Source organism: Tupaia chinensis, unplaced genomic scaffold (assembly GCF_000334495.1).
Source record: "Tupaia chinensis unplaced genomic scaffold, TupChi_1.0 Scaffold000354_1, whole genome shotgun sequence".
Lineage (NCBI taxonomy): Eukaryota > Metazoa > Chordata > Mammalia > Scandentia > Tupaiidae > Tupaia > Tupaia belangeri.
In genome coordinates this window covers 1,194,188-1,219,534 of record NW_006159849.1, presented here as the reverse complement: position 1 = coordinate 1,219,534, position 25,347 = coordinate 1,194,188, and the positions used below count along the sequence as shown (strand labels likewise).

At 39.2% G+C, this 25,347-nt stretch overlaps 1 protein-coding gene across 3 annotated transcripts in view; it reads right to left on the bottom strand.

Annotated features, from left to right (window-relative positions):
* Nucleotides 1-25,347, bottom strand: part of SPATA6L (spermatogenesis associated 6 like) — a 100,896-nt gene that overhangs the window by 33,242 nt on the left and 42,307 nt on the right. For all 3 annotated transcript variants that reach the window (XM_014589324.2, XM_006152425.3, XM_006152426.3), the window contains 5 exons: nt 22,294-22,335; nt 13,157-13,281; nt 8,771-8,848; nt 4,601-4,840; nt 537-639 (listed from right to left, as the gene is read on the bottom strand). In XM_014589324.2, the coding sequence (XP_014444810.1) occupies nt 537-639; nt 4,601-4,840; nt 8,771-8,848; nt 13,157-13,281; nt 22,294-22,335 (588 nt within the window). The remainder of the gene's footprint in view (nt 1-536; nt 640-4,600; nt 4,841-8,770; nt 8,849-13,156; nt 13,282-22,293; nt 22,336-25,347) is intronic.

Genomic DNA, 25,347 nt, shown 5'->3' with positions numbered 1-25,347 from the left:
ATATATATATATATCATCCACATAAATCTAAGTCTCTCTGGTGTCCTCAATAATATTTAAGAACGAAAAAGATCCTGTCTTAACCCAACTACTTTAGATAGACTTGGCTCTCCTGACTGGCATACAATTTTCTAAAGCAAATATTACATCTCCTGATCATCATCCATCTCCTGCTCCCTCCCATCCAGAAAAGTGACAAGTTTTATTTGTTAGCTATCAATGGTGCTTTTGCAAGGAGTTCACACCAGGACAAGTTGCTCTGCCTTTCCAGCCCAGTCAGGGAATGACTGCAACCATAGTTGGTTAGCAGCACTGCTCTGAACAGTCCCCTTCAATAGCTAGGGGGATTCTGAAACAATTTCTCAGCTGACCCTGCCTCATTGGGAATATCTCCCAGGAATATCCACAGCTGGAGAGTGCTTGAGAACAGGCCTACAGTTTCCAAAGTAACTTGTGAGCTTTCAAACTGAAAGATGGTAAGTAGGATGCACTGGTTCCTGTAGGAAAATTTAGGGAGCAAAGAGAAATTTGAGTACCTCTTCTCAATGGAAATGGGAAGTCTGAAAATTTAGATTTCCTTTTAGACTTCCGCGAATGATGCTCTGAAACACTCTCACCAAAGGGCTTTGCACTGTCCACCTGAAAGCAAAGAAATATAATTTGAATAAGGAGACTGCCATAAATAATACTACATTACATATTTCCAAGCAGCTGGAAGAGAGGATTTTTAAATGCTCTCAACACAAAGTAGTGATAAATGCTGGATGTAATGGATATGCTAAATATCCTGATTAAATCATCACATACCGTATTTATTGAAAAATGCACTGAAAAATCACACGGCACCCCATAAATACAATTATTATGTCAATTAAAAATACATTTAGGGAACAGGTGGTGGTGCAGCAGTAATGCAACTGGATCCACTTGGGAAAGGTCTTGGGTTCATTTTTTGGGATCTCCCTGAGCATCCAGGCACATGCATGTCTGTGATCCACTCTGGCTGAGACTGTGACATGAACTGTGGCATAAAGACCCTATTGGAGATGTCTCTTTCTCTCTCTCTCTCTCTCTCTCTCTCAGAATAAACAAACTTTGAAAAATAAAAAAAATTAATTACAAAGAAATGGACCCGAGGGCAACAGATAGTATGGTGGTTGGGACACTTGACTCCCACATGGCTGATGTGGTTCAAGTCCTGGAGCTGGCAGCTTGTGTTCTCACTTTTCTCTCTCTCTGTCTCTCTGTCTCTTTCTGTCTCTCTCTGGTGAGCACATGTACTCTATAGAAAATTAAAAATAAATGAATTTTTTTTTTTAAATATAGACTTGAATCCACTATAGCTTGTATTTCTCACTCCTTGTTACCCATAATGCCTTTTGCTTCCTCAATTACTGATAAGATGAGGGGACTTCAGAAAGTTCATTTTATTATTTTTTTAAGAATTATTTATTTAATTTTATTTATTATTACATTTTCTAATTTGTTATAGGGCACATGTACTCATGAGAGACAGAAAGTGAGAAAGCAAGCTACCAGGTCCAGCACTCAAACAGTGGTTGTCCATGTGGGAGTCCAGCACTTTAACCACCATGCCACCTGCTAGCTCCCAAAAAGTTTAATTTAGAAACAGAATTAAAAGGGGCAAGCAGGTGGAAAAACTGTTATCTTCAGTGAAATTTCACTGAGACTGTGACATGAGGATATGGGGTAAATAGTACCTTAATGAATTAAAGTTGGACACAGATTATATTCTAACAATTGGGAAGGATGGAGCACAGAAAAATAGCAAGCAAGTAAAATTTTATTTCACAGTCTTTTAAAATAGGACAAAATTTCATGTTCCTAAATAGTACTGAGTAGTCAGAAAGTCCTAATACATTTTTGTGTAGAAAAATAGAAAAATATGTCATTACTTTTCCAATGACCTAGAATGAGCAGGGTTGGCCTAGGCTGAGGTCCTCTCTGACAGCCAGGGGGTATCACAAGTGACATTTTAGCCTTCTATGTCTCCTTCAGTCTGAATGTCCAGTTAGCATAATGGTTATGCTGTTGAACTCCCATGTAGTTGACCACGGTTCGAGTCCCAGACCTGATGGCTTAAACTCATGCCGGGTTCGTATGTGTGCACACCCAAGATCCTGAGAAGAGAATAGAGGAGAAGGGATTGCGGCGTGGCCATCCCCCTGGGGGGTGATTTCTCGCTTTCTATCTCTCTACCTCTCTCTTTCTGGTGAGCACATGCACCCTACAGCAAAAACCTCTCCAAAAAGAAAAAAAAATATATGTTAACTACATTTTAAGGTGACAGACAGTCACTAAGGTGACTGGCCATATTTTCTCAAAGATGAGGCAAAATTATCTCAATCAGATCAAAATATTTGAAATAGGGACACTTACAGAGTATTTTCAACATAGAATTGCTATTCAAGATAGAATTTTTTATGGTATTATTTATGTTCTTTTTAAAATTTTAATAAGGCAACTTATAAAGTCACATTTCATTCAAGAACCGTATTGATTTGAATTAATAGTTTTTACATCTGGTCTTCTAAACTTTAATCCTTCTACCAAAGGAAGCATGACATAATCATCAAGAAATACGGCTAGATAAAAGAATGTGTAAGGGGCCAGCAGGTGGCATAGTGATTAAGGTGCTGGACTCTCACATGGCCAACCATGGTTCGAGTCCCCGACCTGACAGCTTGTTTTCTCACTTCCTCTCTCTCTCATGAGTGCACATGCCCTGTGACAAATTTTTAAAATAATAAATAAAATTAAGTAAATAAATCTTTAGAAAAAGAATATGTAAAATCATTTTTATAAAAGAGCTGTGTCAGAATTTGTTAAATAAAATAAATATCAAGCAAGTTTTAATTCTCTAAGAAATTTACCAAGATTTTAAGGTTATTTACTTTCTAATGGCATGAACTAAAGTTACATTTTATAAAAGCTTACATCAAATGAAATAAATCAGATTGTCTAATAAACTCAATTTGACAATATTTTTTTATTGTACATGCTCTTTCCAGAGAGAAAGACAAAGAAAGGGAAAGTAAGAAAGCATCTCTGCCAGGAGGATGGCCACACTGCAATCCTTTCTTCTCCATTCTCGTGGGATGTGGGGCACACACACAGGCTCAGCATGTTTTTCAAGCCAATGGATCCAGGATTCCATCCATATAGTCAGCCATGTGGAATCTAGTAGCTTTAACCACCAGGCCACTGGCTGGCCCTCAAATTAAATTAAACAATGATTTTATTATTCTGGTGAGCCTATAGGTAACTTTTTAAACTTTTCTATATTTTTCACTACTTTTTTTTAAATGCCAGAGGGCACATGCATTTACCATAGACAGACAACAAGAGAAGGAAAAATAACCCCAAATGGAGTACAGTCATGTTGCAATCCCTTCTCTCCCATTTCTTCATTCTGTCAGGACTGAGGAAGTGAATGCACAAGTGTCCAGCTTGTTTCAGGATTTTCACCATGGTCAGCTATGTGGAATCCAGCTCCCTTAACAGGCTACAGGGCTAGCCTACACTATTGTTTTTCTTTTCTTTTCCCATTCATGATATGCACATGCATGAAAGAGAGAGAAGCACCCTCCATTAGGTTCAGTCACAATGTGAGCCCTCCCCCCCCGTCCTCCAGCCCATCAGAATATTGGGCACATATGCTTATACCCAATATGCTTACAAGCCAACTGGGTTGGGGACTTGAACCGTGGTTGACATGTGGCTTCCAGTTCTACAGTCTATAATGTTACCAACTACAACACCGAGTTGTTCACTTTCACAGCAATAAAATAATTTAAGGAGACAAAGAAAGTTAGTGTGATTAAATTTGCCCAGTACTGGATCCAAGCAGTGGCACAGAGGTAACACAAATGGATCCACTTGGGAAAGGCCCTGCATTTGTTTCCCAGAACTTCCTTGAGCATGCCAGTTGTGTGCATGCATGTCTATGATATAAGCTGGCTGAAACTGGGGGTGGATCATGGGATGAAGACCCAATTGGGTGTTTCTTTCTTTTTCTCCCAGAATAAAATTTTTTTAAAAAGTTTTATAAAATAATTTGCCACGACTTTCTGAAGGCTAAATCTATCTTTAATTTAGGGCCTGGGGTATATCACATCCTTGTTTCTTCCTGAAAATGCATTTCTGTTTTTCCAAAGTATGTCCACTGAGCATCAATCTCTAAGAAAACTCGCTGATTTAAAACCGATGAAGCTTCAGTTTTAGATTGATACAGAGTACATGCCAGACTTTGTGATGATCTTCGACTCCTGTCAGTACCTTAACTCTTCTGGATAATGGTGAGTTGTCATATGTAAATGTCATACTCTATTTATAATTTTCAAAAATTAAAAATAAGGATGGTTGACATTTACTGAGCAAGTTCTCCATATGAGATTCCTTTCTAGGCATTTCCTGACAATTACTCTAGGAAATGAACTGAATTTAACCACAGTTATTATTCAATTTAAACCCCCTCTTTATTTACTATTACTCATTTGCTTTTATGGCCCAACTCTTTATTCCACCCTCTTCATACCCTCACCATTTTAAAGCACTCTAAAAACAATTTTAGGCTTACATGTCTAACTACAAATGGAGGCTTGCTTTCTCCAGAGATTCTGAAATTATTTCCAACGTTCAACTGAGCTGGTTGGTCCTGGAACAAACGTCTGGTAGTATATGGAGAGGATACTGGAGACTGCATGCCTTTGGGCATTCTGTTAAAATGATTCTCCTTTGGCTTCATCTTTTTATTATTTAAGGGATATACTGGTCCATGTGATGTGAATAAAGGCTTCTGTGATTTATATCTTTCTTCCTGAGACCAAAAAAAAAGAAAAGAAAGAAAGAATATTTTTTAAATAAATTAAAAAGAAGAAAATTCAATCAGACTATAACTGTTTGCTTTTAAACAAGATCTTACTAAGTCATGATTCTGTTGCTTCAGTCTCCCAAGCAACTGAGACTACAGGCATGTGCCAACACAATGGGATCACAGGGGAGGCTAGGAAATTGAACATCACACTCCCATGTGACTTCAGCCCGCCTGCTGAGAAGCAGTGTCTACAAGCATGTGCTGGCACAGGCGGAGGGGAGATATATGTGACATGAATAATACAGACAAACAGTGATGGAGTTAGAGGTGTGTGTGTGGACATGGGACACATCATGTTAAATACAGTCAGAGGAGGGTGCTACGAGGGGTATGCAAGTGGGCCTGCTACATAGTGGTATGTCGAAGGGGGTACCACTGAACATACCAGCACCAACACAGCTGGCTGGAGCCCCTTGCTCAGAGATTTAACTCCAGCCCCATGCTGTTGGGGCACTGAAGTGAGAGTGCTCCTCCTTAAGGTCTGACTCCTAGCTAATCAGTCCCATCTCTGAATTTCCGAGGAAGCTCCCAGGGGAACAGCCCCTCCTCAGAGTCAGTGCCCCATCTCTTCTACATGCTTCTATGATGCTTCTATGTTCTCGATAACCCAAACTCTTTCCTCTACTTCCTCAGCCCTAACGGTGAAGATACTTCCTGCAATTACTCTGTCTGTCACTTTGATACTCCCCTTCTATTTTTTAGTCTTCCAACATCAACATTAGAAATCACACACACAGGGACTTCTAATTTGAAGTTCATGGAGAAATGGGATTAAAGTATGACTTTATTTTAGTGCAAAATATTCTAAAATCATGCAGTTTTCTTAAGAATCATTTATTTAATTTTATTGAACCGTGGTCGGCTAAGTAGGAGTCCAGCACCCTAAAGCCATGCTACCTGCCACCCCAATGCACAGGTTTTTAAAAAAAACACATATCCCTGAACTTTCTGAAGACCCTTGCAGACTGTAGTCTTGCAAACTGATACTGAGCATGTCTTATGCCAGACGACTTTTCATGTATTCATAATATTCCATTGTATGGAAGTACCATCACTCATTTGGCCAATCCTTTTCCTTTTGTTGAGCACTTAACTGATACTTTAATCAGGGTCTAATCAGAAAACCAGATCATACTTGTTATTTTAGCTAATATAGAGACATAGATAAAGTCATAGATATACAAAGGGTCTTCTGATAGGTCATAGAAAATGTGATTATAAAAAAAAATGCACAGATTTCAAAAGTGTTTGTAGTGAAATAGATTTGTACTTGAATTCCATTTCTCCATGAACTTTTTAAAGGCCCTCTGTATGTGTGTGAGTGTGTGTCTGTGTGTGTCTGTGTCTATCTGTATATTCTTCCCCATACAACAGAATACTATAAATCTATTAGAAATTGTCTGACACAAAAATGCTTAAGGACATGAGAAAATGTTTATGATGAATTAAGTGAAAAAGAAGGGTACAAAATATGTAATGTAGTATGATCCCAATCTTCTAAAATTAAAAAGTGTGTGCATCAAAGTAATGATAAATGCTTGAGATGTAGCTAATTATACAGATTTGATTATTATATATTGTATTCATTAACTGAAAAATCACACTGTCTCACATAAATATATACGATTATTATATGCCAATAAAATTTTAAGTATGTGCACATGTGTGTATGGAATACACTAAAAAATTAGTCATGCTCACCTCTAAACATCAAGAATGACAGGCAATTTTTAATTTTTCCTTTTTGTTTATCTGTATTAGAAATCTATCTGAGTGTATGCCCAAGAAAATTTTCTACATGTATGCCCAAGATTCTAAGAGGAGAATGGAGGAGATAGAACTTGTGGTATGGCCATCCCCTGGGCGGGGGGTGGGGTGATTTCTCACCTTCCCTCTCTCTTTCTCTGTGTCTTTCTCTGGCCAGCACACATGCCCTTTGGCAAAACTGAAGTGGAAAATTAAAAAAGGAGGTTAACATTTAAATGAAGACCTATATTAACGGTTAAAATAAGATTAAAATGGTGGAATGAAACAGAGAGACAGACTGAAAAGTTGCCATGAACACATCACAAAGTACAGAGAAGAGACGGTAAATTCAGAGAAACTAAAAAGCAGCTAATGCTGGCCCATCTATGGTAGCACTCGTTGATGCTGCTACTTATCAGGCTGAAGCCACTTGAGAGCCTGAGTTCGATTCTCAGACCACCCTGAAAACCCAGGCACAGTGATGTGCACCTATAGTCCCAGCTACTCATGAGGATCATGACATAGTGAGACTCTTCCTAAAACATCACACACACACATGCACACACACACAACTTATGCAAGAGGGCACATGAACATGCATGAGAGAGACAGAGAGAGCAAGGAACTCCCAACAGGACCTGCTCACATTGCAATCTTTTTTCCTCCAAATTTCCATCTGGTCAGGATTTTGAGCATGTGTATACCCAGTGTGAGTTGTTCTTTTTGGTTTTGTTTTGTTTTGTTTTGTTTTGTTTTTGGTAGCTTTCTGTCACAAAGTACAGAGAAGAGACGGTAAATTCAGAGAAACTAAAAAGCAGCTAATGCTGGCCCATCTATGGTAGCACTCGTTGATGCTGCTACTTATCAGGCTGAAGCCACTTGAGAGCCTGAGTTCGATTCTCAGACCACCCTGAAAACCCAGGCACAGTGATGTGCACCTATAGTCCCAGCTACTCATGAGGATCATGACATAGTGAGACTCTTCCTAAAACATCACACACACACATGCACACACACACAACTTATGCAAGAGGGCACATGAACATGCATGAGAGAGACAGAGAGAGCAAGGAACTCCCAACAGGACCTGCTCACATTGCAATCTTTTTTCCTCCAAATTTCCATCTGGTCAGGATTTTGAGCATGTGTATACCCAGTGTGAGTTGTTCTTTTTGGTTTTGTTTTGTTTTGTTTTGTTTTGTTTTTGGTAGCTTTCTGTTTGCTTATTTTAAGTAGATGGGCCAGGACTCAAACCCTGGTCAGCCAGGGATCAACTTCTTCTGAGCCGTGCCTAACCTCTATATGATAGGCCTGGCCCACAAAAGAGAAAAAGGAAAAAACTCATGTGTTCCTTAAAGTCAATCACTGGTCTCCTAGTATATGAGTTACTATGCCAAGAGAACTGATAGATCTGCACAGATTAGTGGCTTTTCTTACTCAGTACTCCTTAACCCACATCCCTCACTATTAAGGTCTTTTTCAGGATCTCAGGCAAGATTTGGAATAAATATTTTGTTTATTAATTTTGTCCTACCTTGTCTCAAAGTATATGAAGAACTTTTACAAATTACCTTCATTCCTTCTCCATCTTGCTCTAGAAAGGATTCTAAATGACTGAAAAGTTGTATATATTAGGTAAACAAACAAAAACAGAATGAAGGAGAAATCAGGGTTGAAGAAGAGAAGGAAAATGGAGGTGGTACAGATGGATGCCCTAAGACCATTCACGCTTACTAAAGATGGGCCACAGACACAACCCTGAGCATCAGCTTCAACAAAGGAAAGAAGGAAACGCTATTCTTAAAATCAAGAGTGTTCATAAGATCAAGAGTGAAAGTCACAAAATAACAAAAGCTGTCTAGCCTACTTACATCAAACATGGTTTAACTTCTGAGTCATCATGCTCTCTCACCTTGATCATGCTGAATACAGACCAAACGTACTTATTCTAATGTGATAGGCTGAGCAAATAGCTTGAATATAGAAATTCAAGCCTAGCAAAAACTTTCCAGGTTTGCATTTGTTCAATTGCATCTAAACTTGGTAAACTGAGTTTGAGCTAAAAATCTTTAAACTTGTGGAGAAAATTCCTGTAATTTTTATCATTGTTTTTGTAATTATACTTACAAGAAATCTGTTTCTATGCAGAAACACACACTCTCTGATGGCTGTCTTGGTAGAAAATTCTATTTTGGGAGCAATTCCCTAAAAATAAAATAGCATAAAATTACTTGAAACAGTTTTTTGCCCTTTTCATCCTAACTTGAAATCATGCAAGAACTTAACTGCTCTTATATGTAGTTGGCAATCACACACATTACCTAAAATAGATATACAATAAGACCAGATAAACACTTATGTAATAGGTGTTATGTAACAGATCCAGGCCTACAGGCTTTGCATATTATTTTTTTCTTTTTGAAGAGGTTTTTGCTATAGGGCGTGTGTGCTCGCCAGACAGACAGAGAGAGACAGAGAGATAGAAAGCGAGAAATCATCCCCCAGGGGGGATGGTCACGCCGCAATCCCTTCTCCTCCATTCTCCTCTCGGGATCTTGGGCACGCACGTACATGCGCCCAGCATGAGTTTTAAGCCACCGAGCCCGGGACTCAAACCGCGGTCCACTACGTAGGAGTCCAGCGACATAGCCATTACACTAACTGCTGGTCCTGGCTTTGCATATATTAACTCATCTAACACAGCCTCAGGAGATAGACCCTAATAGTATGTGTACTTTGCAGATGAGTAAACTAAGATACAATCTAAATAACTTCTCCACCTAGATAGTTAATGGCAAAGGTGATAACTGAACCCAAGCATTCTGGCTCCCATGTCCATGCTCATAGCTGCTCTATTTAAATCAATGCCTGGGACCAGGAGGTGGTGGTGGTTAAAGTGCTGGACTCCCACACGGCTGACCATGGTTTGAGTCCCTGACCCAGTGGCTTGTTTTCTCTCTTTCTCTCATGCATGCTCTATAGCAAGTTTTAAAATAATAAATAAAATTAAATAAGCAATTTTTTAAAAATGCCCAAATCCTGAGAGAATGGAAGAAAAAGGACTACACAATGTGGCCATCCTCCAAGAAGTGATTTCTTACTCTCTCTCTCTCTCTCTCTTCCTCACTCCCTCTTGGTCTTTCTCCTGCAAGTTCACGCGCCCGATAGCAAAAACTAAGACAATAATAATAATAATAATAAAATAAAACTATGGACCATGGAATTTAATGCTATTTAAGGAGGGATGGATAGAGTTTCTCCTTCCCTACCTACCTACTTTGAAAAATTATCTTATATCTTATACCAAGTATTCAAACTCTTCATTTAGTTTCATTAATTCATACTTTTTTTTTTCTTTTTTAGGTTTTTGCCATAGGGTGCATGCACGCACAAAAGAGTGGAGAGAGAGAGAGAGAGGGAAAGTGAGAAATCACTTTACAGGGGATGGCCACACCACCGTCTCTTCTCCTCCATTCTCCTCTCAGGGTTTTGAGCATGAACGCACATGCGCCCAGGTCCGGGACTCAAACTTTCAAGCCACTGGGTCCGGGACTTCAACCACAGTCAGCCATATGGAAATCCAGCCACCCCAACCACCACATAACCTGCTGGCCTGATAACTTCTATTTTTGTTCAGTACCACACTGTCTAAAATATCATGTTTCATACATGCATATAGCTTATCCTATTTAATTCTTATAATTCTATAAAATAGATAAAATTATCATCCAATTTTTTAATGATTTTATCTATTCTATGCAATAGATAAAATTATCATCCAATTTTTAACAGACAAAAACAGGAAAAATCCAAACATTCTTTAAGGGTGAATAAACTGTACATTTCTATTTAATGCAGTCTACTCAGCAATAACAAGGAACGAACTACTGATGTACAACTACATGAATGAATTCTAAGGCATTATTCTAAGTAAGAGAGTTCAGTTTCTAAAGGTTACATGTCATATGATTCCATTTATGTGACATTTTCAAAAAGACAAAACTACAGTGATGGAACACAGATGAGTGAGTAGGGGATGGGAAGAGGGTGTGACTATAAAGGGGTAGCAAGAGGGAGATTTTCGGGCTAATGGAACTATTCTATATCCTGATCATGGTGGTGGTTTCACAAATCAATATATGTGGTAGAATTCATAGATCTGGGACTAGATGATGGTACAGTGGTGGTACAACTGAACCCATATGGAAAAGTCCTGGGTTCATAGTACTAGAACCTCCCTCAACAAGCCTCCCTGAGTGCACACATACTTATAATCCAGGCTAGCCACACCTGGGACTGGGTCATGGCATGAGGACCCTGTTGAGCTGCCTGTCTGTTTCTCTCTCTCCAAATAAATAACAACTCTTAATTTTTATGTTTTTGCTATGGGGCACATGTGCTCATTAGAGAGAGAAACAGAGAGGGAAAGAAAAAAATCATCCCCCAGAGGAATGGCCACACCACAATCCCTTCTCCATTCTCCTCCTGGGATTTTAGGCACACATGCACATATCTGGCATGATTTCAAGCTGCCACGTCCAGAACTCAAACCATCAGCCATGTGGGAATCCAGCACCTTAACCACCACACCGTCTTCTGGCCCAATAAAAACTTATTTTGAAGCCCACAAATTTATTGTATAGAAGACATCATAGAATGAGGCCCCATAACACAGTGGTTAAGTGCTATGCATAGAAAGCCAGATCCCACATGACCAACCACGATTCAAATTGCAACCTCGTCAGCTTGAAAAAAAACACTGTGAATGTGTGCACACTTGACCACAGTCCCATCAGGGTGAAGAAATGGAAGAGAAGGGATAGCAGTGTGACCACACTCCACTGGGGCTTGTGCGTGTGCCTTCTCTGTCTGTGTGTCTCTGTCTCTCTGTCTCTATCTCTCTCTCTCTCTCTGGGGAGCACACATGCACACCTGTTATTCTAGCTAACTAGGAGGCTGAGGCAGAGGACTACAGCAATAAGATCTTGTCAAAAAATGTTCTCTTTGATTAAAAATGTTTTGAATTTGAATTTGAATTTGAATTTGGGATCAGAAAATGCCCACTAGGCAGTGCAGTTATCAACTAAATCAATCATTAATTATATCTGCTGTGTCTTTGCTTTTCCTACTTTCTCTCTCTCTCTGTGTCTCTCTCTGGTGAGCGCACATACCCTGTTGCAAATTTTAAAATAATAATGATGATAAATACATTAAATAAATAATTCTAAAAAAAAAAAAAAAAAAAAAAACTTCTTTTATGATTTAAATTTATGACCCTTTTTAAAAAAAAAAAAAAAAAAAAAGATCCTTTAGTGATGTCAATTTATGACCTGTCAGTTTCCCCTCTGTGAAGTGGAGACCATAATATCTGCCTTGGCTAACCTGACAATTGTTAGGAGGAAAATATCATATGTGAAAAATTGAAAGTTCAAAATAAATGAGAGGGGGACCAGAAGTTAGCATAATGGCTATGTCGCTGAACTCCCATGTAACCGACCATGGTTTGAGTCCCGGATCCAGTGGCTTAAATTCACTCAGAGCGCGTGTGTGTGTGTGTGCACAAAATCCCGAGAGGAGAATGGAGGAGAAGGGATTGCGGCGTGGCTATCCCCCTGGGGGTGGAGATGATTTCTCACTTTCTATCTCTCTGTCTCTCTCTGTCTTTCTGGTAAAAAAAAAAAAAATGAGAGGCAGCATTACTACTGTTGCTACTGTAGTCATTACAGCTATGACTAAACAAACAAATCTTTGTATTAATCTATAGAAAGAGGAGGTTTAAAAAGAAACCCTTTAGGGGACCAGCAGGTGGCGTGGTGGTTAAAGTGCTGGACACACTTCCACATGGCTAACCACGGTTCAAGTCCTGGACCCGGTGGCTTGCTTTCTCACTTTCTCTCTCTCAGTCTCCTTCTGGTAGAATTTAAAAATTAATGAATGAATAAATAAAATAAAATAAAAAATAATTCTATTAAAAAAAGAAAGAAAGAAACCTTTTAGGGACCAGCAGTTAGCATAATGGCTATATCGCTGGACTCCCACGTAGTCGACCGCAGTGCACGTCCTGGACCCGGTGGCTTAAAACTCACACCGGGCACGTGTGCGTGCGTGCCCAAGATCCCGAGAGGAGAATGGAGGAGAAGGGATTGCGGCGTGGCCATCCCCCATGGGGGGTGATTTCTTGCTTTCTGTCTCTCTTTCTCTCTGTCTGTCTGGCGAGCGCACACGCCCTATAGCAAAAACCTCTCCAAAAAAAGAAACCCTTTAAAACTGTGTCTCCATGAATATAGCAATGAGCAATGAGCTCCTGATAGATAACAGGACTTTCCCTCTCAAATCAATAGTGGAATCAATAAATTCGCTATCTTGAGTTGGGCATTGAAACAGGGCTACTAAACAGAACAACACAAGTACTAACCAAGATGAAGTTATCTGTCCAAGATCAATCCTGTCAGGAATAAAATGTTGGGGTCCCAAGAATTTCTCTCCCAATTGAAGCCCAAATGGATCACATACCGGAAAACCTATAGCCGTCTTCATGAGTACCTCCCTACACATCCCAGGATGTGAAGGCGTCAACTTGGGCTCAGGGAAAAGAAAATCCCGTGTGTTTTCTTCATAGTAGGCCAACTCATCCCACACTAGAAAGAAGAGAAGAGCATGAACATATTATGTCTGTACCTCCAAGTTTAACAAAATCAAAGTCCAGACAGATGATCACAAAGATGGCACTCAGATACAAATGGACATTTTGATCCCACCACCTCTTACTCAAGAGGAGAATAACTTCTACTTTTTATCTCATGAATAATTTTTTAAAGCCTTCCCAAGTCCTAACAAAGGAAAGAACAAAGGCTGCCCCACAATGCAGAACAAAGAAGAAAACCAATCTTTCCTCCTTCCATCCATTCTTTCCTTCAAAAACTTCTTTCCTTCCTACTAAGGGCAATCCTTGGACCAGGCAGACTCTGAAAATAGAACTTAAAAAAGCAAGATGTAGCTCTGTTCACGCACAGGCTGCAGTTTAGACTGGAGTTCAATGTGTTCTGTGATGCAGGGATGCCAGTGGCCCAGAAAACAGCTAGGGCTGTGTTTCTCAGCAGGGGTGGTATCAACCCCAGAGACACCTGGGATACTTGTGGGAACACTTCAGGGGCAAGAGCCAGAGGTGATGGAGTGTCCTGAAGTGCTGAAGATACTCCTAGACACTGAAAAAATTTCCCCATCGTATGCAACTCTGCCACTTTCTAACATTCTATTAGACGCTGGACTCCCACATCGCTGACTGCTCAAGTCCCAGACCTGGTGGCTTGCTTTCTCACTCTCTCTCTCTCTGGTAAAATTAAAATAAACAAATTAAATAAATAAAGTTAAATAAAATAATTCTTAAAAAAATCCAATCAGACATTCTTGTAGACTAAAAAACAATTACAATTATCTGAACCTAACTCTACATAAATACAAAGTATTTCTTTTCATGATTTTAAGACACACCAAATTTTTCAGGAATGCAGATACTGTGTAAATCAAGTAATTGTACTTGGTTTTGTTTGAAACTTCACCAAAACCTGTTTGGCATTTTTATTTTAAGGAAGTTTTTATTATTTTTTTTAGAGAGATTTTTGCTACAGGGCGCATGCACTCGCTGGAGAGACAAATTACAGAAAGATAGATAGCAATAAATCACCACCCAACGTGGATATCCATGTCACAATCCCTTCTCTTCCATTCTCCTCTTGGGATTTTGGGCATGCATGAACATGCGCCCGGTGTGAGTTTTAAACTGTTGGGTCCAGGATTCAAACCATGGTCAACTACATGGAAGTCCAGCAATGTAACCATTATGCTATACGCTGGTCCATATGCTTATTATTATTATTATTATTCCATTTGACCAGGGAGAGACAGAGAGAGAGAGAGGCAGAATGAGAAAGCAAGCTGCCAGGTCTGGGACTCAAACCACAGTCAGTCACATGGGAGTCCAGTACCTTATCCACCATGCCACTTGCCAGCCCATTTGGCATTTTGAAAATAATTTTATATCTAGATATTGCATTGTGCTCAATATTTGCATATCAGTGTAGATATTATTTTATTATGCACCACTTTCCTTTTATTTCTCCTTTATATTACATTTAGACTATTATATTGATTTGTTCTAGTGATTTGTGTAGGTTGACTACATTAACTGTCAATATTATTTCAGTATGGTAAAAGCAATACCACAAAATATCCATCACCAAAAGATGATCTTGTATCTAATGGGACTGATAACTAGCAAGCTGAAGCACAGAAAAGCTGTCATGTGAGCTACCCTCTGCACTGCAGGTGCTACACAAGTGATTTGCACAGAGGACTCTTGTATAAAGCACCATCAGAAACATGACTGTAGGCACAGCCAAGTGACAAAGCTGGTAGGACTCCCCTGGGTAATACTGGAGTCTCATGAGAAGCTCAAATTCATATCCAGGGTCAACCTGAATATACCAGGCATGACCATGAGCATATGTGATCCTGCTGGCTAAAAGGCTTTGGGCCAGATCTTGTCAAGTGTACCTATTTCTCTCTCTCTCTCTCTCAACAAATAAAGTGTAAAAATAGTAACAGTAGCCAATGAAGAGGTAGTTTTGCTGTTTACTGATGCCAGTAAGAATAATTCTGATGAAGGCATTTTCTATTTTGGTACATCAGCTGTATAAAATAAATGACATTGCATCAAATAATATCATGGATTAATTTCTTGTTTCTTCTCATTCCATTCAATATGAATGTTTAGGTTCTAATGAGAAAAGAATTGGGACCAGCAGCGTAATGGCTATGTCGCTGGACTCCCATGCAGTTGAACACTATAGCTATAGGTTTTTCATATATGAATTTTATTTTGTTGAGAAAGGGCCCTTCTATGCCAGTCTTGTTAAGAGTCTTAATCATAAAGGGATGTAGTATTTTCTCAAATGCTTTCTTTGCATCGATTGAAATGATCATATGGTTTTTATCTTTCTTCCTGTTAATATGGTGTATTATGTTCATAGTCTTGCATATGTTGAACCACCTTTGCATTCCTGGATTAAAGCTTACCTGGTCATGTTGAATAATCTATTTTATATGTTGTTGGAGATGATTTCTAAAAAAAAAAAAAGAATCAAAGTGCAAAAAGAAAGTAGTCTACATTTTTCTTGCTAATATTTCTTTCCACCCTATCCTCCCAAACTCACTCTGACCACAACAAATTGATATCGTACCTCATCTACAGTGTGCTTCCACAGCTATGCTCTTACTTCCTTCTCATCCTGGTGACATTTCACCCTAAGTGTCTTACAGTACTTCCAATCTAATAGGTCCAAAATAGAATTCTCGATTCTTTTTTCTCACAAATCAGTTCTACCATCACGTTCTTATCAGAAAAACCTGAACCAGATACTTAAGCCAAAAGTCAAGGATTCATCCTTGATTCCAATCTTTCTCCTTACATCAATCCAATAGCAAGTCCTGTTGACTCTATCTCTAAAACAAACCTGAAATCTGTCCCCTTCTCTCCATCTTTACAGCTACCATCCTGGTCCAAGTTCCCACCACCCACCTCTCTCCTGCCCTAGCATCCTATTTGATCTCCTGCTTTCACCAATCCATTCTGCATACATTACAATGTTTTAAATACACCAAACTACCTTTCACCTGCTTAAGAACTTTCAATATGTTTCCTATTATACTAGAATAAAATGTAAGTACTTTACCCTAGCCTTCAAGACCCTATACAATTCCCACCTTTAATCACTTCTCCCCTTCTTTTATTATCACTCTCCCTATTGATTACTCCCTGTCATCCTTGTTGCACATCTTGTTGTCGCTTAAATACACCAAGTTCATCTCTACCTTACAGTTTGGTCCTACTCTTCTACAATTTTGGTACAGATCCAGCCCAAACTCAGTATTCTAAGTAGACTAATGACATAGACAGTGACATCATCAATACCATCAATAAACTACTCCCCCAAAAGGAAACAAATGAGACAAGGAAAACGATCATCTCAGTAACAACATTGGTTCAAGAAATATCTAACTTTTATCAAACGTAGTAGAATTGACAATGTGCTTTCAAATATAGGGTCTCAACTGATTCCTTCTTTACAGATAAGGAAACCGAGGCTGAGAGTTAACACACTCGTCATGATGCCACATGGCAAAGTGGGAATTCAAACCAGATAAGAGGCAGGAGTTCTTCCCTTGCTGATATCTAGAAAACATCACTATGAAAATATAAGACCATGCTCTGGTTATGTGAAAGGGGGCCCACTAAAATGGGATTTTACTCTTGGACTGAATATATATGGTTTACCTAAAGTGAAAGTATTTATTTATGAGATCAATAAAATGAAGGCACCAAGCTTATAGTCAGACAGGATTGTGCTGCCCCCCTGTGTCCATTTGTGTTTTCCCACCTTTGGGAACAAAAACCAGTGTTTTTCTCAAAAGCAAAATCTTTGGACCTCTTCATTCTTTAGCAGTAAAGCCATATGCAAATCTGAGTATCATTACTTGTATTATTAACTTACTGGTCATAATATATCTTTTTTTAACATAAGTATATTTGGAAATAATGTTAAAATTACCAAACTATAAAGCAATACCTACAGTAAAATGAAAATGAAAAGGTAATCATTCACCTAGAGAAACTGGTCCCTGAGAACCCAAATACGGCCCATGTGACCACAGTGTGGGCTACAAGAGACTTGAAACAAATAATCAGTATCAAGAACCAGCATATCATGAGGGCTCATTGCCATCTCTATGTACCTGGTGCTACCAGCATCATACCAGGAAGACTGGCACCACGTAGACCATGTGCAAAGTTTACCATCAATAACACAAATTGAACAAATTAATGAACCAATATGCACTGCATATAAAGCTGAGTAAAAAGGTCATTATTTTAATCAACCCCAATTTAATTCCACCAAAATTGCAATATGAAATTGAAAGATCCTAGATTAAAAGAAAACTAGTGTGACATGGATCTCATTTTGCATCTCATTAACTTGTGAGTTGTAACCAGTATGATAGACGACCTTGAATAATCATCAATCATTACTGCTTTTTTTTTTTGAGAGAGAGAGAGAGAGAGCTTTTGGCTATAGAATGTAAGCACTTGCCAGAGAGACACAGAGAAAGTGAAAAATTACCCCCCAAGACGGATGACCACTCAGCAATCCCTGCTCCTTCATTCTTCTCTCAAGATTTTGGGCATGCACACATATGTGCTTGGCGTGAGTTTCAAGCCTCCAGGTCTGGTACTCAAACTGCAGCCAGTCATGTAGAAGTCCAGCACCTTAACCACTATGCCACTTGCTGACCCCTGTCTAATCATCATTGCTTTCAAGCAACTATTCTTAAAACCTTTTCATAGGCGAATTTAAGATCATAGGAAAGATACATGGCAGCCCATGACACATTAAATTTTTAAAAGTGAATTATAGAATATGTACAGTCAACATACAGATACATGCACATGCCTATATTATAGATTAGTATACGTATATGGCAATAGTATATATAGGTGTGTACATATAAGTACATGTATAAACAAGCGGTCAGGCTAGCCAGTGGCATGGTGGTTAAGGTGGCTTGACACCATATGGCTGACTACACAGGTTCAAGTCCTGGATCTGGCAGTTTGAGAAACATGACAGATGTATCCACATGTGCCCAAAATCCTGAAAAGAGAATAGAGATGGGATTACGGTATGGCCATTCCCCCTAAGGAGTGCATTCTCACTTTCTCTCCTTGTCTCTCTCTGGCAAGTGCACATACCCTATAACAAAATAAAAACTAAAAGGAGGTATTGAGAAAGTTCTCAGAAAATACGTATTATGAAAAAAATGCATAAACTTCAAAAAATGGATATATTTTTGTCTCTTTGCACCAAAATAAACTCATACTTTAATTTATTTTTTCACAAATTTTCTGAAGTCTCTTCATATATCGCATAGACAGATGTGTGTATCTGTATACCATATATAGTTTATGTGGGTATGTACTCTCTCTCTCTCTCTCTCTCTCTATATATATATATATATATATTTAGTATATATAGGAATATATGTATATACTACATATAGTACATGTAAGCATATCTTCTTGTTTACTATATATGTTAGATGTACATATTGTGCAACTTGCTTTTTAAAATTTAATATATCTTGGACTGCTATAAGTCTTTCATGGGACCAGAAAATCAGTGTTTAGTATACTCATCCAACCCTAAAATACATACACACACTAAACACACTATATACACATTACACACACACACATATGTTTTTTTGTTATGATTTTTACAGTAATACTATTTAGGTATTGAGTAATTTTAGTTTAATTCATGCAAAATTAAATAAGACTAAAATGGGCATGCTTCTACTTTATTAGCATACCAAAATATAACTTGCCAGTTAGTAGTGATGAATGTTTGAAATAAAATTGGATCAATAAGAAACAAAACTTATGGGAAAAAGCTCAATGCCATGATGTTAGCCTGTCACTTTTAAGCTAAATATATTGATTGAGGATTTCTGAAAAGCAGGTAGGAGGTTGGGGCCAGCAGGTGGTGTGTTGGTTAAGGCACTAGGCTCCCACATGGCCAACCACAGATCAAGTTTCAGACCTGACAGCTTGCTTTCTCACTTTCTCTCTGGTCAAGTTAAAAAATAATAGTAATAATGAATAAAATTAAATAAAATAATTCATTTTTAAAAAGCAGGTAGGAGACATCTGTTTTGTCTACCAGAGAAACTTTTAACATGCTCAAGAGTGTCTACCCCTAGATTCACAGAGTGGGGTTCTTGTCTGTTTTCAGGGCAGCCTTTGCCAAAGAACCAAGAAGCAGAAGAAAGAACTACAGCTCCTGAGTTTACCCCACTTCACTGGATCCTTGACCTCCCCCAGTGACATTCCTAGCAGGCAGAGCAAAGATACCCCTAAATAGCCTGCATGGCCCCCTCTGATGCAGCTGGGGCAGCTGCCAGCCTCATCTTCCCTTTCCAATGGTCTCTTAACCAAAAAAAAAAAAAAAATTGGGGGCCAGCCCTGCAGTACAGTGGTTAGGTGGTATGCAAAGGAAACTGGATCTCACATGGCCAACCAAGGTTCAACTTCTGGCCTTATCGACTTGAAAAAGCATACCTGCATGTATCCCTAGGATCCTGATTGGATGAAAAGCCAGAAAAATATTATAGCATGACCAGGTCTCATGGGAAGGTGGAGAGAGTGCTCACTCCCCGCTACCCACACATACACATGCTCTCTGACATAGAAAAGAAACAGTTCATAAATCAAATATCAAAATAACATAACATAGCAAGAGCCAGATAAATGTATTGAGCATAACTCTTTTTTTTTGTTTGTTTTTGGAAAGGTTTTTCTCTATAAGGGCACGTGCGTTCACCAGACAGACAGAGAGAGACATAGAGACAGAAAGTGAGAAATCACCCCCCAGGGGGGATGGTCACGCTGCAATCCCTTCTCCTCCATTCTCCTCTCGGGATCTTGGGCACACACACACACGCGCCCGGCGTGAGTTTTAAGCCACCGGGTCCGGGACGCGAACTGCGGTCAACTACGTGGGAGTCCAGCAACATAGCCATTACGCTAACTGCTGGTTCCCATTGAGCATAACTCTTTAAAAACGTCAGTAAAAATACCAAGGATTTATACCAAAACTCAAGTGCTTACATCCAGATATCACTTACAGATATCACTTACATCCAGGGACACTTACAGTTACTTTATACAGAAGGAAAGAAAATAAGCAAATCATGAAGTGGAAAAGTGGAAATTTTTAGAAAGTAAATTTTAGGGGCCAGCAGGTGATGCAGTGGTGAAGGCAATGGATTACCACATAGCCGACTGCAGTTCAAATCCCAGACTTGGCAGCTTGAAAATCACGCCAGACACATGTGTGTGTGCCCAAAATCCCAGGAGTAGAAGGGATTGCAGCATGGCCACTCCCCTGGGGGGTGATTTCTCAGTTTCCCTTTCTTTGTCTCTGGTGACACATGAGCCCTGGGGTAAACATCTAAAAATAAATAAATAAACTTAAAAATACTTTTTAAAAGTAAGTCTTAAATGTCAAATTGTCACAAATCATATATTTAAAGAAGGGGGACTATAAAATATGGTCAGATATATTTTAAAGATGTTATTACACATTTTGTGAACACAATAATACAAATGTTCACCTCCAGCACTAGCTAGGAGGGGAACAGCAGGGGACATGGTCGAAGCAGCAGAACCTTACTGGGGATTAGTTTACCCCTGGTTTACAAGATAGTCATTCTTTCTTTTGTAAATATACCAAGAGGAAAAAAAAATGTTTTATAAAGATCTGAAAGACAAGGAAAATCTTAATGCTAAAGTTAAAGATAACCACAAAACTGCAAAAAGTATACAGTTACTGAAAATGACAAATAACTACAAATAACAATGTAGAGTGACAAAAGCAAATTAGAAAATAGCCAAAGGCCAAATTTTTTTTAAAATTTATTTATTGGAGAGGTTTTTGCTATAGAGCTCTTGTGCTCACCAGAAAGAGAGAGAGAGAAAAAGACACAGAAAGCAAGAAATCACCCTCCCCACCCTAGGGGTGGGGGTGGCCACGCCACAATCCCTGCTCCATTCTCTCAGGATCTTGGGCACACACGCACATGCTCCTAGCGTTGAGTTTAAGCCTCCAGGTCTGGGACTCCAACCACAGTTGCCTACATGGGAGTCCAGCAACATAGCTGTTATGCCACCTGCTGGTCCCCCAAAGGCCAAAATTTTTAAAGACATGAGATAAGATCAGCCAGTGGTGCAGTGGTTAAGGCCGCTGGATACCCCATGGCCTGCAACTGGACCCAGTAGCTTGGGACTCAAACTTGCCTGTGTTCATGCATGCCCAAAATCCTGAGAAAAAAATGGAAGAAAAGGGATTGCAGCAATGGCCATCTCCACCACCCTGGTGAGTGACTACTCACTTTGTCTCTGTCTCTCTCTATGTGTCTTTCTCTGGCAAGCACATGTGCCCTAGAGCAAAAACTAAGAAAATTAAATTAAACATTTTTGCAAAGAGCTGAAATAAAGTTATAGAAAAACAGGAAGTCAAGGTCAACGGATGGCAAAATGATTATGTCACTGGACTCACACATAGTTGATCGCAGTTCGAGTCCTGAACCTGGTAGCTTGAAACTCACATCGAGCACATATGCATGCATGCCCAAAATCCTGAGAGGAGAATGAAGGAAAAGGGATTGCAGCATGACTAATCCCTCTGGGGGAGAGGGGGAGTCCTTGTTTTCTAATTCTCTGTTTCTGTTTCTCCAGCAATCACATGTGCCCTATAGCAAAAATCTGAGGAAAAAAAAAAAAAAACCAGAAAGTCAAAGAGCCTGTTTGAGTAGCGCTCACTGCCACCACTCCCATAAAATTACTCTCCTGAAATGTGAGCAAAATTTTATATATTAGCAGGGTAAAAAAAAGTGTGCTTGAAACACTTATAAACACATAAAGTTCTAAGTTACTTAAAAGCATAACTTTTAAATACCAGTTCCAAATCGGTCATGCCCAAATCCTTTTGAAATTAAAGTAAGTTCATTTAGAAATGCATCTACTGACACATTACCTGGTGGCACTAGTTGTATTAATTCAAACCTGGTTAGAAAGCCTAAAAAGAAAAAAAATGAGATTTTTAATACTTCAGAACATTGCCACAGTTTTTCATTAATTGCTAAATTAGAAAAAACTAAGAAAATTAAACATTTTTGCAAGGAGCTGAGATGAAGTTATAGAAAAACAGTTATATGGTTACATAGTTAACTGCCATAATGTCCCATTTACATTATTAGTACTAATAATAATTAAAATAAGTGCTATACCAACAACTCAGATATTTCTAGACTTAATAAATTAGGAAAATAGAGACTAACTGAATGTTTGTTTGTTTAAGAGGTTTTTGCCATAGAGTGCATCTGCACTCACTGGAGAGAGAGTGAGAGACAGATGGTGACAGGAAATGTGAGAAATCACTCCCCAGGGGGGATGGCCATGCTACAGTCCCTTCTCTTCCATTCTCCTCCTGGGATTTCGGACACATACACACATGTGCCTGGCGTGAGTTTCAAGCTACCAGGTCTGGGCCTCAAACTGTAGTCAGCCATGTGTCAGTCCAGCAACATAACTGTTATATTATCTGCTGGCCCCAAGAGTAACTGAGTTTTAAAAATAGCATCTCACCTCATGAAAACTATTGACAAATAAATGTAATATTTTGTCTCTTGATAGTATATTCACAGAGCACTAAACAGTGCACTTTTCGTTTTAAAAATACAATTGTTTTCCATCAACATATAAAAGTTTTGCCGGCACGGTGGTGGCCCACCCTATGGCAAAAACCTATGGAAGCTGGAGGATTGTGGCATCGAGTCTGTCTCTCTCTCTCTCTGGCTCTCTCTCAACTCTCATGATTTATATATATATATATAAAAGTTAATCATGGGGGGACCAGCAGATGGCATAATGGTTACATTGCTGAACTCCCACAAGGTCAACCATGGTTCGAGACCTGGACCAGTGGCTTGAAACTCATGACAGGCACGTGTGCATGTGTGCTCAAAAACCCAAGAGGAGATTCAAGGAAAAGAGAATACAGCATGGCCATTCTCCCCAGGGAGTGATTTCTCACTTTCTGTCTCTGTCTCTCTAGTGAATGCACAAATCCTATAGCAAAAAAAAATCTCTCTAAAAAAAAGTTAGGGCCAGTAGGTGGTATGGTGGTCAAGGGACTGGGATCCCAGATGGCTAACTCCACAGTTCAAATCTCACACCTGACAACCTGAGAACCATGCCAGGTGTGTGTGCATGCATGCTCAACGTCTCAAGAAGAGAATGAAAGAGAAAGGATTGTAGTGTGGCCATCTCCTCAGGAAGTGATTTCTCGCTTTCCATATCTCTGTATCTCTCCAGTGAGTACATGCGCCCCAGGTCAACCTGGACATGCCAGACTATCTGTGAACATACCTGTGATCTTGTCTGACTGAAAGACTGGAGAAAAAAATCATAATATGGTGGGTCCCTCTTAGGGGTCCTATCTCTCTCTTTCTCCTCCATAAAATAAATGAACTTTAAAAAAACAGTGTACTACACCAGGCACATATGTATGCATGCCCAAAATCCCAAGAGGAGAATTGAGGAGAAAGGATGACAGTGTAGCCATCTCCCTGGAGGGTAATATCTCGCTTTCTGTCTCTGTCTCTCTTTCTCTCTGGCAAGCACCCATACCCTACAGAAAAAAAGTACTCTCCAAAAAAAAAAAAAAAAGTGTACTGTATGACTATACAAATTAGACATACAATATAACTTTCTAAATATTTCTTTTTTTTTTTTTTTGGAGAGATTTTTGCTATAGGGTGCATGTGCTCACCAGAAAGACAGAGAAAGAGAGACAGACAGACAAAAAGCGAGAAATCACCCCCAGAGGTGATAGCCACACCACAATCCCTTCTCCTCCATTTCCCTCTCGGGATCCTGAGCATGCATGCACACACAACTGGCGAGAGTTTAACCCACCGGATCCGGGACTCGAACCACAGTCGACAACATGGGAGTCCAGCGACATAGCCATTAGGCCAACTGCTGGTCCCAAACTTTCTAAATATTTCTTGAATTCAAAATATATTTAGAAATAGAGAGGCGAGTCCTGTAACCAGGAGACCAGAATGTGATGGGAGAGGAACAGTCTCGATCCAGGCAGAAGACAGGCCTTCAGAAGGAGGTTCCACATGGCTCCTGTGAACTAGAAGGATCTAAGAGCACTGTAGTTAAACATCCAAATACTAATAGGGTTAAAATATTCCTCAATATCTACTGAATCTGCTGCACCAGTGATCACAACAGAATGGCAAAGAGATTCTAGATCACCTCTGTCTGCTTGCTCCTGAACATTCAGACTGAACTTCAAGAATTTGAAAGAAACACACCATCCATCAGATGACAAGAAATCACCTCCGGATTACAAGAAATATGGGAAAACAAGAAAATACCTTTCCTCCAAGGGAAAAGAGTAACTCTTCTTCTTCCACAAGCAGTTCGGTGAAAATCATGGAAATGTCTGATAAGGAATTTAGAGCATTCATAATGTCAAAGCTAACAGAGATGGAAGAGAAGAGAGACAATGATCTGCTAAAGAGAAAGGAGAAAGAAGTTGATGAGTTCCGGGAGATGAGGAAATTCTTGCAAGGTCTAAGAGAGGAATTATACACTTTACAAAAGACTCAAACAGAACTGTTAGAGATGAAGTCTATAATACAGGAAGTGAAAATCTCCCTTGAAAGTATTAAAAGCAGACTAAATCATTCAGAAAATAGAATCTCAGATATAGAAGAGAAAATGGCTGGCCTGCAAAAATCCACCACGAAGTCTGAGAAAATGGCCCAAAAATTTGAGAATAATATACGAGAAGTACTAGGCACCATTAAACATCCAAACATCCAGATAATTGGCATCCCAGAAGGTGAAGAGACACATAAGGGTATTGATAATCTATTCCATGAAATCCTGCAAGAAAACTTTCCAAACCTAGAGAGGCATTCGAAGATCCAGTCTCAAGAAATACAAAGGACCCCAAATAGAATCAACCTAAGAAGATCTTCTCCAAGACACATTATAGCCAGGTTGACCA